A 14,552-nucleotide genomic window follows, 5' to 3' on the forward strand; every position below is an offset into this window, starting at 1 on the left:
GAATGTGCAAGAGGAATTACATTTAACTAAAGAGGACTGAGTACAAGTCTTGGAATAGGAAAGTAAAGATGTTGATAATTGGAATAGGAAAGTAAAGATGTTGATAAGAGAAAGTAGATAAATAGGAGGAGGCTGAGGGAAGAGTTCAATGAAAATGTGTTGTTATAGAAGGAAGATGAGTGTGAGTGAAAAGAAGGGAGGGTGGGAATGTGCAAATTAATTTATTTGGTAACAACTGTAAAGGTGATTAATATGATAATTTTTTTGGTATAAATCTTTTGAGTGTTCAAGGAGGCTTGCCAAGTACACAAAAAAAATTGGGGGTAAAAGCCCACTCATTTTACCTCTTATAAAAAAAGGTTGTTAGTTTGCAAAAAAGCAGTTGATCAATCTAGTTCCACGAATGACTTGATCTACTTCTGAAATAGTTAAAGCTATAGGTTGGAGAAAAAACAGAAACAGGTAAAGAATTCCAGTTTCCAAGTGAAAGGGATATAAGACTGAAGATAATGATTTACACTTGCATTAATGAACTAAAAAAATAAGAGTGACAATATGAGAATAAATAGGTCTTGTATGGCAAAACCAAAGAAAGCTGGGATGCATGCAATTCACTAAGAGCAGTAGCCATGGAAATATTTGAAGACAGCAAGAGATGCAATACTATGATGGTAAGTAAAGACTGAAGACAGCCAAATGAAGAGTGGAGGTGAAAACTTTTGAATTCATCCTGTTTTGTAAAACTGTAAGAATGGAATCTCCCAACATTCAAGAATGGATAAAAACACCCCCATTGTTAGCAGCTGGGTGAGCAAAAAAAATGGCAAAGACAAAATGAACATCTAACATATTAGAAGTGACCTGTGAAGAGTAATTTAGCTGTAGAATAGGTAGGGATTGTACTGACCAGGTGTTTGCTGTGAGACATGTGTAAAAAGTATTTAGTGAAAAGTGTCTTGAGCATTCATACTTCAACATCTCTGGTACAACCACCTGCTGCTCTTCCATTCTTCTAATTTTCAGCTGATTTTCTTTAGATTTTATCTTCATCCACCCTCTATCACCACCTATCATTCTTATTCATTATCACAACTCCACCTATTTGGAATCATTCTGTGAACAGAATCTTAAAGGTGTACACAACACTTTGTTTTATAAGCAATAAGAAAATAACATGCAGAAACAGTAAATCATAACACACAACTCATTACTCCCAAACAAACACACAAAACCCAAGATTAAGGAAAACCTCAAAAATTCGTAATCCATTCTCTTTATCATTTATCAAAAGGCTACAATGCAAGCCACCACTCAATCATGCAGATGAGAAACAGGCTAAATGCTGGGAAATATATTAGATCATACAAATAAAAGGAAATCCAGGAAACCAAAAATAATTTTACTATTACCTGCAATGAAACCAAAATTTGTGAAAACCATTTAAAATACCATAATTATAAGTTAGAGGGAACACATACATACCATCAAGCCAAGGAAGTAATGATGATGCCAGCACAGTCACAGCAAATTTCATCGTAAGACAGCCAATTAAGTTAACCCAACTGAGACGACCAGACACAATAGGAAGCAGACCTGTAAAATGCAAGATCTTGTCAATACCAATTTCTCATTAGAATTTGCTTTATTTCTTCCTTAATTCTCTATAATCTTTCACAGTAAAATTCTAATTTTCAGGGCTAAATTTTTATGAGATTAAGGTTTGTTTTCAACAGCCTTTAACAGGAAATCTGGCAATCTGAGTCCCTCTGCAAAAGCAGTGTGCTAGCCCTCCCAGCTGCCAGTTGTTCCTGTGTAGGAAGACAACAAAGTTATAAGCAAAGAGGGGCTCCATCCTACCTAAGGGGTGATAGGTAAAGTACTGAAAGTGACCTCAATTACTGGAAATGGAAAGAGTGTAGCTGGGAAGAGGAGAGAAGTAGTAGAAACTGTTAGGAAGGACAGGCTTCATATAGCAGGAGTGCAGGAGACACACATGAAAGGTTTGGGAGTGAATGACTGCATGAATGGAAATGAGTTTGGTGAGGGAATGGAAGGAGGAATGGTATGGTGTGATGTTGAGAGAATCAAAAGGAAGAGGAAAAGAGTATGCACATTCAATGTGCCCCCATATTTAATATGTAAAACAATAACTCTCCTTTATCAAATCCCACCTTTTCCTTACTGAAACACAAGTGTCTGAGGCTACTACTAAGAGCAAGCTTCTTCTCTGTTCCCTCCTACTTTCTTTATCCTCATTTTCAGTCCAAAACTGGATGTTGTATCTACAATGGAACCTTGAATAACGAACATAATTGGTTCCATTGAGGGGTTCGTTAAAGGAAAAGTTCGTTTTGTGATCTTAAGAACTTAGGCAAATAATTTAATTGGTTTCACAACATACAAAATACGCAAATATAACAAAAAAAATACCAAAAATCACTAACAATGCCCCTCAAACTTATGTCAATGCCAAAGTACACAAGAATCTTATCTGTGACACAGTTTCTTGTTTTCACCAACTTAGTGATGCCCTGTGGAGCCGTGGCAGCCTTAAATTTATCATTGTCCTTGATGATGGTGCCAATGTGTTCTTATTACAATCATAAAGGTGACACAACTGGGTGATGGTTGCTCCTTCCTCATACTTCTTGATGATTTCCTTTTTCATAGCGACTGTAATAGGCTGTCTCATCTTCTCTGACTTCTTCGTGCTGTCCATGTTGCTGAATGCTGTCTTGCTCACAAAACACTGCTAAACAAGGCTAAACAAGGAGCAAACACTAAGAGCAGCCTCTTGTTTATGCTTATGGCACGAGGAACAGGAGCAGTGTTGCCAGGTCACTTTATGCCCATGTTGCCAGGTCTCTTTATGCCAGTGTTGCCAGGTCTTGTTACGCTATTTTTGCCAGTTCGTTATTGAGCTTTTAGTTCGTTTTGTAGGTTGCAATATTTCAACTATTTCAGTTCGTTACCGAGATTGTTCGCTGTTTAAACCGTTCATTATTCTAGGGTCCACTGTACCTGCAGAATGACTTTGTCAGCTATTGTGCCCACACTCCTGAGCATTCTTAATTTTCTACCATCTGGCTTCAACTTCATAGTCACTAACTAAATTCACATGTGCAGTGTACCTCTCCTAACTCCTCTAACTGAAAAATTCTTCACTACTGAACTTTCAAAGTGGAGCACATCCTGGCTTGCTTCCATTCCCTGTGGACTAACCTTGTGAATTAGCCTTTAACTCTGCTTTCCTTCCTGACCTAGAGCAATTGGTGCAACATCTTACCCTGACATGTCCAATATTCTTGACCTTTTCTTAATATCTAATCCTGCTTATTCTGTCACTCTGTCCTCTCTCTTAGGCTCCTTCAATCATAACCTCATATCTGGATTTTGTCCTGTCACTCCATTTCTTCCTCAGGATCCTCTGAAGGAGATGCCTTTGGCATTTTACATCCCCTAATTGATGGAACCTAAGGTTTTGTTATGATTTTCATTATGATTTATTATGAATAACTACACTTGTTTTGAATAACTACAGCTCAATACAGTTCAATATACAACTTAATACATAAGCACAATTGGACAAACATAACTACTTGTACCATAAAGGATCTCTTGTACTAAAATGATAATATGAAAAAACTAAGCTTCACTGGACATTCTCTCAAAATCAGCATAGCAATATAATACTGCCAGCAATAAAATGCCTTCAACTAACTGTAACTTGGATATTTTTAAGTAGCATGGTAATTATTTACCACCAATGCTTACGAGCAAACTTAACTATCTAAAGGTAAATCATATCAACTACCAAATTCATATCTACCATACCATATTACCAGAAATAAACAAATTTACTGTCATGTTAGTTTTTGCATTAAAGGATTACTGACCAAAGACTACAAAAAAATCAAACTGAAAATTGCCACTCTCCATGAACTTGAGCAGAATAGGTTTCCAACTATATAAACCTATTTTTGATACTCCCCTCCTGAAATGGTCCACACCACAGGAACGTGGATACAAATAGGAGCAGGCAGAGTTTCAGAGTTCACCAGTGAAAAGGATGAAGAGTTTAGATACAGTACTAGATAACTCCTATATTTGTAAGGTAAGCAAAAGAAAAGAAAGAGTAAGCAGAGAGGCCAATAGAACTGAGAAAGCATGCAGCTATTAAATTTCTAGGAGCAATAACCATCAAAATAATGGTATAAGATAACATGAGATGCAATATTGGGATGAACATGAAAGACTGAAGTTAGTGAGATGAAAAGCCTTTGACTCCACCCTGTTTCATTAAGCAACATGTGTGGAACCTCCACAACACATTTTTAAGCCATGCCTCAATAAAATCATGCACAATTTCTCTATAGTACCATATTTAGAAGCTTATTAGACACACTATTTCCCAACATCTCTAAAAGCCACCTTGCATGTTATACAGGCTGAAGATCAGTAATGGGAGTTATTAAAAGTCTCAAGTATGGAGTAAAAGGTGCTGCTGCTAGTTAAGTCCAATTTTGAGACAAGCTATTTATGAAATTAGGATAAAGGAATGTTAACATAAAACAAAATTCCTCCTTAAGTAACCAACACCTTCCTTTTTAATTCCTAAACTGTCAGTCATATAGCATTATCATTAATAGCAAGACTAGCAAGTATTTTATTACTAGGTGTCAGTGATAATATTCACTGTATGTTATAGTACATGCAGCAGCAAATATTGCCAAGTAAATATTCATTAACAGTGACAGACACATTAATGAATAGAGACCATTACTGGTATGTATACAGAATTTCACACACAGCATTGACTCTGCCATCAACAGTTGTTTCACTAGTTTAGGCCATGAGGTGAGATAAGGTAGTCTTGTACCATTTCTTTATAGATGACAGTGTAACATTTTATTAAAGATACAATATTCCACTCAATGAGAAAACACTAGTACAGGATTGCCTCTATCATACAAAAATGTTAGCAAGGATAGGGTGAAGGAGTATATGGGTAAACAAAGTGCTAGTAGAGGCAAAGCAACTGCACAAGCAAGAAGGGAATATTTGGACAAAGAGAGGCAAATGCTCTTCTGCCATGACTTGATCCTTGATGGATGCTCTCACAGGGAGTAAGTCATCAGAAAAGATAGATTCAGATATTAATTATGTCCATTTTCAATAGTATGTCTGAGAAGAAAAGACATGCACAGTGGTACGAAGTGGTTCAATGGTACATTTTATAATTATTTAGTACTGAGTTCTGGAATTCAGCATTCATGCTTTTTTTCATATAATAAATTTTAAAAACACTGAATTGCCTCATAAACTGCAAAACACAGAACATAAGGAATCTCCATTTATTATACTTACCACTGATTGTAGGGGTATTACTCCCCAAGATGCTAAGTGTAGATATGATGCTCAGAAGACTCAAGAGAGTAAGAAGTTGATAGTTAATGGAATTCCTGGTAAAGAGGATTATATATTAATGTGTTAAAAGCATTGCCACCAACACCATTGTAGAGTTATACATTAAATGAGGATTTCATATAAGTATTTTGTTTTCTACTTCACTATTTTCTAATACTTCATGTAATGTACTTGCAGAATTAAAACCACAGAGCCCTTTATACTTGGTATTAAAATCAAACCTCTTATCTTAGAAAGAGTCATAATAAGCTGCAGTATAACCTTGCTTAGCTTGGCTGAAGATGGGTGGCCACTTTCATTATATCTGCATATATACCAAGCAGTGTAATCTGCCATTATTTCACTTATTCTCTTAGTCTGGTCCTTAGTTGTTTATTTGTTGAGTTGGCTTTCAGTGACACTGCAAATTCATCTCCTTTCAGTACATTCCATGTACATGATACAATTAACAAGCAAGGTTGATAAATATATGAGAATAACAAGGTGAAGCATGATAAATGGAGATGGAAGTGTGTCAGTAGATGAACCAAAGAAAAGTGTGAGATGGCAAATTACAGAGAACTTAATAAGGTTGTACATAACTGAACAACATGATGAGCTGGTATGATGACTATGGCTGACCTACATGGTTGACCTTACATAATAATAATGATGGCAATGAAAATGCACCAAGGGATAAATAGCAATGCAATTTCAATGGTCCTATTGTCATCCTTATTAATGCCATATCACATCATCACAATTTCCAAAATAAACAAGGCTACTGCAGACTATTCAGAATCACATAAGGGTTGTTACATTTAGAGAGAGAAAGAAAAAATTAACTTGAAGAGTCATTAATACAAAATATATTGTTTCAGGTAATGCCTAGATAAGAGGCTTAATGCTTTACTGTATGTATGAATGTTAAGCATGAGCATGCACTTCTGAAAGCGAGATCCATTTTTTTTATATTCTCTACATTACTAACTCTTTATAACCATATGATTTAGTGGAACAGATTATATACGTAGAAGTATAATACCTTAACTGTACCACAGGCATGCACTCATTATCCTGAGGATAGCTCTCTCTCTCTGTCTCACACACACACACACACACACACACACACACACACACACACACACACACACACACACACACACACACACACACACACACACACACACACACACACACACACACACAGAGGGGTACTTACCCTAGATGTTGGCTGACCATCCTGGCAACTGCAGGAAACAGTGTGGTACAAAGCCCATAACAAAAGCTCACTCTTGACAACATCCCAGCAAGGTTGTGTCTATAGCCAAGATGAACAGCAAGAAGGTGAGATCCTGAAAAGATTCACAATGAATATAACACACAACTATGTACCTGTGCTACAATTAGTCTCTCCATACATACATGAAGAATTTCATTAATCCTATGATGCTCCCCTGACAATCCAAATACAATGTGCAAATAATTTAATGTAATGACAAGAGATATCACCAGATCTCAAAATGAGGAGTCTGAGGAATTGTTCTCAGAGTTGTCAATGTCAGTCATGCTGTATAACTAGTGACACCTTCATCTTGCCCACATTACAAAGGCTTGGTCTGACATGTGGATGCAACAAGGTGACATTAGTGATGCAGCATGACAATGACAACTCTTCCAGAACAGACACCTCATTTCAAGATTTGGTGATATCCATTGGCCTTCCAGATCACCCAATCTATCTCTAAGAGATACTGTATACAACATTATTTTGTCTCATAAAATTCTCATTTACAGCGAGGTGAGGTTAACTGTTATGATGGGTGTCTACAAGTGTGACAATTTAATCAACTTTTTTTACATTTTTTTATGCTACTTGTTTTTTAAGCATATCTTAGAATAGAACTTTCAAGCTTCAAAACAAGACCACAATGAGCTTCATATGGTTAACAGTAATCCTGCCACAAGTGATAAAATAAAAATGCAGTTAGTATTCAGGAATTATTACCTATTAAATATGAGGCGCGCGGTGCAACAACGACGTAACCGTGAAATTTGAGATTTCGTGTTTTTGCCTGCTCCGTGTGGTAGAAGGGTGTAAAAGTCTCGTGGTGATATCGGCCAAGTCATATTCGACCATCTAAGCACCTGTACTAAGGCTCAAAGTCGAGCGGTAATGAGCCGGTAATGAGCCGGTAATGAGTAAGTTTTATTTTTTACGCTCGGAAAAAAATTCATAAAAAATTTATTTATGTACCAATCTTCATGAAACTTTCACCTAATACTATGTGTAATAGGCTCTAACACATTATTAACAAATGAAAACAATATCGGGAAAAAAAATTATTACTTACGGTATACGCGTTAATTAACGCGTAAGTCATCCACCCAAAATCGTCACCTATCACTTCGAAACCTACATCCCCAAACAGAACTACCCAAGACCTTTCAAATGATGTATAATACTTACTTATTTAAGGGTATCCTATTGTGCGCAATCAGTGTTTAACTTTGAGCGCGTTTTTCTCGAAACTTCCATTTCTCGGTTACGTCGTTGTTGCACCGCGCGCCTCATATGATCTCAGTGAGACTGTCTGTATACATAACATTAAACACAAAATCAAATGTGTAATCAAGTGGAATGTAATCAGAGCTTCAACTCAAGAAAATTTTGAGTTAAAACAAGTTGAAGTTGGTAGCTGTCTAGCAAGATGCCAGTAAATACTCTAGGTATCCTGCATTGTGTGTGTAGCAATGCAATAGCAATCATAGTTAGTTGAAAAATTGCTTCAATCCAGTTACAATATAAAATATCAATTATTTTATCAAGAATATGATTTTTCACAATCTTGGATGATAAAAACCAAATTTATAGATAAACATTCAAATAATTTACATTATGTTTAACAATTTACTGGCCTACTAAATGAACAGTTAATCAACCGATTATTGAAAACTGAAATATGAGAATTTACTTACCTAGAAGTCCCATCTTAATGGAAGACATATATGAATGAAAATGACTGCACAATTTCCCAAAGCTGCTATAATGCATCAGATGAAGAAGTAAAACAACAACTTCTGGTAATAGCAGTGCAGTTCTTGGTGAAATCAGGTCATACAGACTGCCAATCACAAACCAAGCTGCTACTTGCAAAGCTACAGGGTGCAAGGGCAGCAAGTGACTGACTGGAGTCACAGATTCTATTTTCTGTGGAAGACAAGAGGCAAAATGGTCATCAGTGTGTGTGTCTACTTACCTAGTTGTATTTAATTAGTTATGGCATACAGGAAGGAAGAAATGCTTATACTGTCCTGTCTCCATATCAGCTGGTATCCAATTTATCCTTGAAGTTATATTCCTTGTGTGGACCACTCTCTCATCTAAATTATTCTAGAGTTGTTCTTCTATGGAGGAAGATATGATTCTTATCTTAATCTATATCTCTCCTACAAGCCATCCTCTTCAGTTTTCTTCTGTGTCCCTTTGAGTCCATTTCATTCCATACACACGGCTGTTCCACTCCCTTAATCATTTAACACTGCAGTTAAATCTCCTTTCTGCCTTTTTATTTCCAAGGATGGGAGCTGCAGCCTAAAAAAATCCTCTTCATATGATATGCCTTTCACATTAGGTATTATTTTAGCTGCTGCTCTCTATACTCTTTCAATTTTCTTAAATATTTTTTTTCTCATAAGGTGACTACACTATTCCTGCATAATCAAGTTCTAGATATACCTGTGTTCTCAAACTTAATTCATTCCTCAATGCCAATCAAAATCCAAAATGTTAAAAAACAGAACTATTTTACCCACAGAAACTAATGTAAAAATGGATTAATCTGTTCCCAGACACCAGTCTACTCTGTCTTAGCGGCTTATGACAGACGCTCCCACAGCCAAGATGGCTGCCTTGCAACATCTCCAGCTCACAAATTATTTATCCAGAAAAGGTGTACTGAATGAAGTTAGTGACACAGAACTCATCCAAAGATACCATTTAGACCGATCTGGTGAGGGAAGCCTTACAGAGGGACACAGAGAGAAGTAACCCACTTGCTGCCAAAATGAAAGTAATCATAACACTTAGACTTAGAAAATGCAGTAGCAGTAGTGATGGCACTGGGGGTCATTGAAAGAGCCACAGGTGGCTAAGGATTATTCCTGAGTGCCAAAAACTGTTTGTTTACATCAAGGCTTCTCAACAGGATCACATTCACCTTATTTCAAAGACTGAATTACTCTCTTATACTCTGTTTCTCTCCTCCAAATATATAAAAATGAAGTAGATATTTATAGAAATTATAAATTAGTAATAAGTGACAGCTTTTGCTATGTCTTTTCATATTTGAAATCAATTAATTTTGTTCTAGAACTGAATTATGGTACCACAACCAGAGCAATAATGAGTTCAAAATTTTGTTCAGAAAAGGAAGCGTTCGGTAACCGAGGTTCCACTGTATTATGGTAACAATTACTTCATCATCCCTATCTAAATACATAAACAACACTCATAAGCTCTTTAATACCTCAATGTTTCTCCTGTTATTTTGTTTGTAACTCTAGTAATAAGCTGTTTGAAAATATCATTCCCAAGTCCTTTTCCTCTGCAATTTTGCAAATAATTTCAATTTAAATTCTTAACTTGTAATCATACATACATCTTCTCTTATTTTGCCAAAATCAATAAGTTTTTGCCAAAAGCACTGGCCCCTGTGGCACATCACTAGTAACTTTCCTCTAAGGGGACAAAATTGGTTTCCTTTGTAACTTTTCCTCTAAGGGGACAAAATTGGTTTCCTTTGTAAACACAGATTGAAAACTCTCATTCATTATTTCTCTCATCTCCTCAGTAGTTTCACAAATTCTTCCTTCTCTTCTTAACTTATTAATGTCATTCCTATGTTTCATTTTTCCATTTACGTAACTGTAGAAGAGTTTGGGCTCTTTCTTGCATTTTCTTACTAAGTCACTTTCAAAAAATTTTTTTTTTCTCTTTCTTATTATACCATATTCATTCCTTGCCTTTCTGTATTCTTCCCAAGTATTTCTGTTCAGTTTTCTCATCATTTTCCTCCATGCCATTTTTTTTTTTTTTTTTTTTGCTTCTACACACTTGACATTATACTATCCATGCTTCCCAATTTTCACTTTATAACTTGGTACAAACTGTTCCACCCCTTCTCTATATTTGCTCAAAAATATCTCATATTTTTCTTGCACTACTTTACCTTCAAATAGCTCTTTCCAGTTTATTTTTCCACAAAAATTTATTAAGCTCTGCAAAGTTTGCCTTCACATAGTTGTCTCCCATTTCTAAAATTGTTCATTCCTGTGCAACATTGTTTCCTCCTGTAGTACTATTTATATTGTTAGAAGATCCCTTCTTCCTAGTGGACTCAGACAATGTATACTTGGTCTAGTGTGTGTGTTTGTGTGTGTGTGTGTGTGTGTGTGTGTGTGTGTGTGTGTGTGTGTGTGTGTGTGTGTGTGTGTGTGTGTGTGTGTGTGTGTGTGTGTGTGTGTGTGTGTGTGTGTGTGTGTGTGTGTGTGTGTGTGTGTGTGGGTGGGTGGGTGGGGGGAGGTGCCCTTCATGCAAAGTGGCAGGCAATAATTGCTCCTCTCCCTCCTTATAGGCCTAAAGATTATTTCAACTTATTCTAAGTGAGTATCATAGTGAGATGTCTGTGCTTATGGATGCCTTGTCTACCGTCCCCTTTGCAGAAATGTTGGTTTATTACACAGATATGGACACAAGGGATTGCACTAAACTACATGGATTACTAGTTACTAGAAATACTACAATATTTCAGTACTCCACAAACACATAACATAATAGATTCGTACCATTTCACTGCATGGCTGCCATATGATTGATGACTGGTTACTTGAAAGACAATAACTGACTGGCTGTATGAACCCAAGGTATATCTGAACATTACTGAAAGAAATTTATGACACCATGCTTACTGCTTACATGGTTATATTTGTAGGATTTCTAGTCTATTATAGTAAATGGCAGTATCTAACATATTGCTAAAGAAATTAAAACTCCAAACTATACATAACATACCTCAAGTTCAGCTTTTGTTGATGCTGATGATGCACAGGATGCAATGATGTAGAGATGAACCACCAACTCTGATGTAAAGCCAGAATTTACATATACCATCTTTGCTTTATTCAAGAAGTGTCCTTCCATCACATTTGAGCTCTCTGCAACTAGACTTCCTGTGTGCCTCATCAAACTTCCATTGGCAGCAGCACTTGTTCTAATGAGTGGAGTGGCAGCTCGAGTTCTTTCTGTTACTATGTTATTCACCCATTTTACAGTGTTGGGGTTTACACTTCCATTTGATCCTCTTGCAGCCTCTTCCACAACTGGGCTTAAGGCTGTTACAGACTCTGAATCACCACATACAGAAAGTCTGCCCATGATGGAAATGTTACTAGACACTGACCACTTTGAGCTATTAGAAGATATTGCTGAGTCTGGTGATCCATCCCTAGTTGGTGAGGGTGTTTTGCTGACATCCTTTACATAACCAGAAACATATCCATTTTCCTTTTTGTAGGTAACTGTATGTTGTATTTCTATTTCTTGGTTTTCCCTGAGAGCTTGGCTCCTTGTTCTAGGAGGAGCTACAAGAATATATCATTAGTTTTTTCTATAAACTATAAAGAAAATATAATGCAAGAAATTAGTTCATAAAAAAAAAAAATGAATCTGGTCTTTGGCATAAAAAGAAAAACAATCAATATTTCTGTTACAAAACAAATGCCTACCTTGAACAACACAGCTTCTTGCTCCCAAGGTCTCCTCACGGCGAGGTCCTCTTCTGGAGCCTCGAGCCATTACAGATCTCCTGCAATCACTACATTGGAAAGACAAGCACCTGCAATTTAAGAGATGCAAAAAATATAATTCACTGTATGATTATATATATATATATATATATATATATATATATATATATATATATATATATATATATATATATATATATATATATATATATATATATATATATATATATATATATATATATATATATATAATCATACCATCCACTCTTCTTCAATGACACTCAACTGTCCCCCTCTTCTACACTGAACATTCTCAGTCTGTCCTTTACTTATAATCTAAACTGGAAACTTCACAGCTCATCTCTAGCTAAAACAGTTTTTATGAAGTTAGTGTTCTGAGTCATCTCCGACAGTTTTTCTCATCCTCCCAGCTGCTAACTCTGTACAGGGGCCTTATCTGTCCATGTATGGAGAGGTTCCACTCATACCATTCTTTTAGACAGGGTGAAATCAAAAGCTTCTCATCAACTCCTCTCCTCTAACTGACTGTCTTCAGCCTCTCTCATCACCACAATGTTGCATCTCTTGCTATCTTCTACCACTATTTTCATGCCAACTGCTCTTCTGATCTCGCTAACTGTATGCCTCCCCTCCTCCCGCGGCCTCATTGCACAAGACTTTCTTCTTTCTCTCACCCCTATTCTGTCCACCTTTCTAATGCAAGAGTTAACCAGCATTCTCAATCATTCATTCCTTTCTCTGGTAAACTCTGGAACTTCCTGCCTACTTTCATATTTCCATCTTCCTATGACTTGAACTCTTTCAAGAGGGAGGTTTCCAGACAACTATCCTGTATCTTTGTTTGGACTTTGTTTGGAGTTGGTTTGGACTCTGTAAAGGGACATGTGTTGTGAAATAAATTAGCACAGCAAAAATCATCCCAGAGCACATGCACAGTAGTGGATCTTCCCTGTTGCAGAGGCAGAAAACACAACCCCCAACATCGTAATAAAATTGTTCCAGTGGAAGGTCTGTTAGGTTAGTTTAGTTAACTTTAATTTAGTTTAGTTTTAGTTACTTTGGGTTACTTTATGTTAGTCAAGGTTAGGTTAGTATAGGTTAGGTTAGTTTTGTTTAGGTTAGTTTAGTTATGCTTAAGTTATGTTAGTTTAGGTTAGGTTATATTAGTGTAGGTTAGGTTAGTTGGGTTAGCTTAATTAGTGTATTAGCTATATTAGTGTTAGCTATATTAGTGTAGGTTAGGTTAGTTAGGTTAGGCTACTGTAGGATGACTAAAATGTCTATAATTTTTGTTTGATAGATTAATTAAATAGGTAAAGTTAATAACGTACCTATATATATATATATATATATATATATATATATATATATATATATATATATATATATATATATATATATATATATATATATATATACTATTACATTCCTCTACAGGATACAAACGATTAGGGTCTGGGACAATTTCATCACTCCTCAGTGAACTTTTTTTTTTTTCTGCAATTTTTGCTCTTGGCTGCTGTCCCTCTGACACAAAATAAAAAAAAAAATAATCATATGGGTCCTTGATACTGGTAAAGGGACCAAAAGGATCAGAACTCCTGATCAGAACATAACAATAATGATAAGGTTAGATTACTGACACAAGGTTGTTATAAGACTATTTCCTCATCAGAAAGAGCTTAAAGGTCATGAATTTTTGCTTGGTTAAAATGAACACACATTTTCAGTTTACATTTAAAGTATCACACATTATTACCAACTTCTTTAAAGAAAATACAAAGCAAAAGCATGTAGTAGAATCTTTTATTTGATCGAAAACTATATTATATTCTACATTCCACCAGTAATGCAAGCTCAACAATCTTGTCAACAACAAACTATACAATCTGTTTGGTACCCTTACTGTATGGCGGCCTGCAAATATACAAGTTATACATACCAAATGATAATAATAAATAAACTAAACTGTTTCTATCCAAAGATAAATGAAGCGCACAGCCCTCTATTCTACCTGATGGTACTAAACTAAGCAATACGTGGTGCTCAGGGTATCAACATGCTTATCCCAACATGCACTGCCACAAAGTAAACACCGAGATTTCTTTACATAGTCATATCATTATGGCATTCCTCTTTTTTTATTTACTGTACAAATATACACCTATAATCGACTATGTAGGGTTCGCATTTGATAGCTGTATGCCTGGATAATACTTACCTTTTTTTTTTTTTTCTAATTCCGGCGAACCAGCCGTCAGAGCCGCGCCGCCAGCTGGTAGTGGTGGGTTTGTTGTGATACCGCGCCGAGCTGCGCT

The 14,552-nt window shown here is 36.1% G+C and overlaps 1 protein-coding gene across 2 annotated transcripts in view; it reads right to left on the minus strand.

The window, feature by feature from the left end:
- LOC135102884 (uncharacterized) overlaps nt 1–14,552 on the minus strand; it is a 22,943-nt gene that overhangs the window by 7,706 nt on the left and 685 nt on the right. Inside the window, exons 1-7 of one of the 2 annotated variants that reach the window (XM_064008484.1) lie at nt 14,456–14,552; nt 12,193–12,302; nt 11,480–12,048; nt 8,386–8,617; nt 6,629–6,761; nt 5,368–5,462; nt 1,483–1,593 (exon numbers count right to left, since the gene is read on the minus strand). The exon at nt 14,456–14,552 is cut by the window's right edge and continues 139 nt beyond it. In XM_064008484.1, coding sequence (XP_063864554.1) covers nt 1,483–1,593; nt 5,368–5,462; nt 6,629–6,761; nt 8,386–8,617; nt 11,480–12,048; nt 12,193–12,262 — 1,210 coding nt within the window. In that variant the 5' untranslated portion in view covers nt 12,263–12,302; nt 14,456–14,552. Of the gene's footprint in view, nt 1–1,482; nt 3,022–5,367; nt 5,463–6,628; nt 6,762–8,385; nt 8,618–11,479; nt 12,049–12,192; nt 12,303–14,455 lie in introns of those variants that run through there. The other variant, XM_064008485.1, reaches the window with a different exon arrangement.

Source organism: Scylla paramamosain, chromosome 8, assembly GCF_035594125.1.
Source record: "Scylla paramamosain isolate STU-SP2022 chromosome 8, ASM3559412v1, whole genome shotgun sequence".
NCBI classification, from domain to species: Eukaryota; Metazoa; Arthropoda; class Malacostraca; order Decapoda; family Portunidae; genus Scylla; species Scylla paramamosain.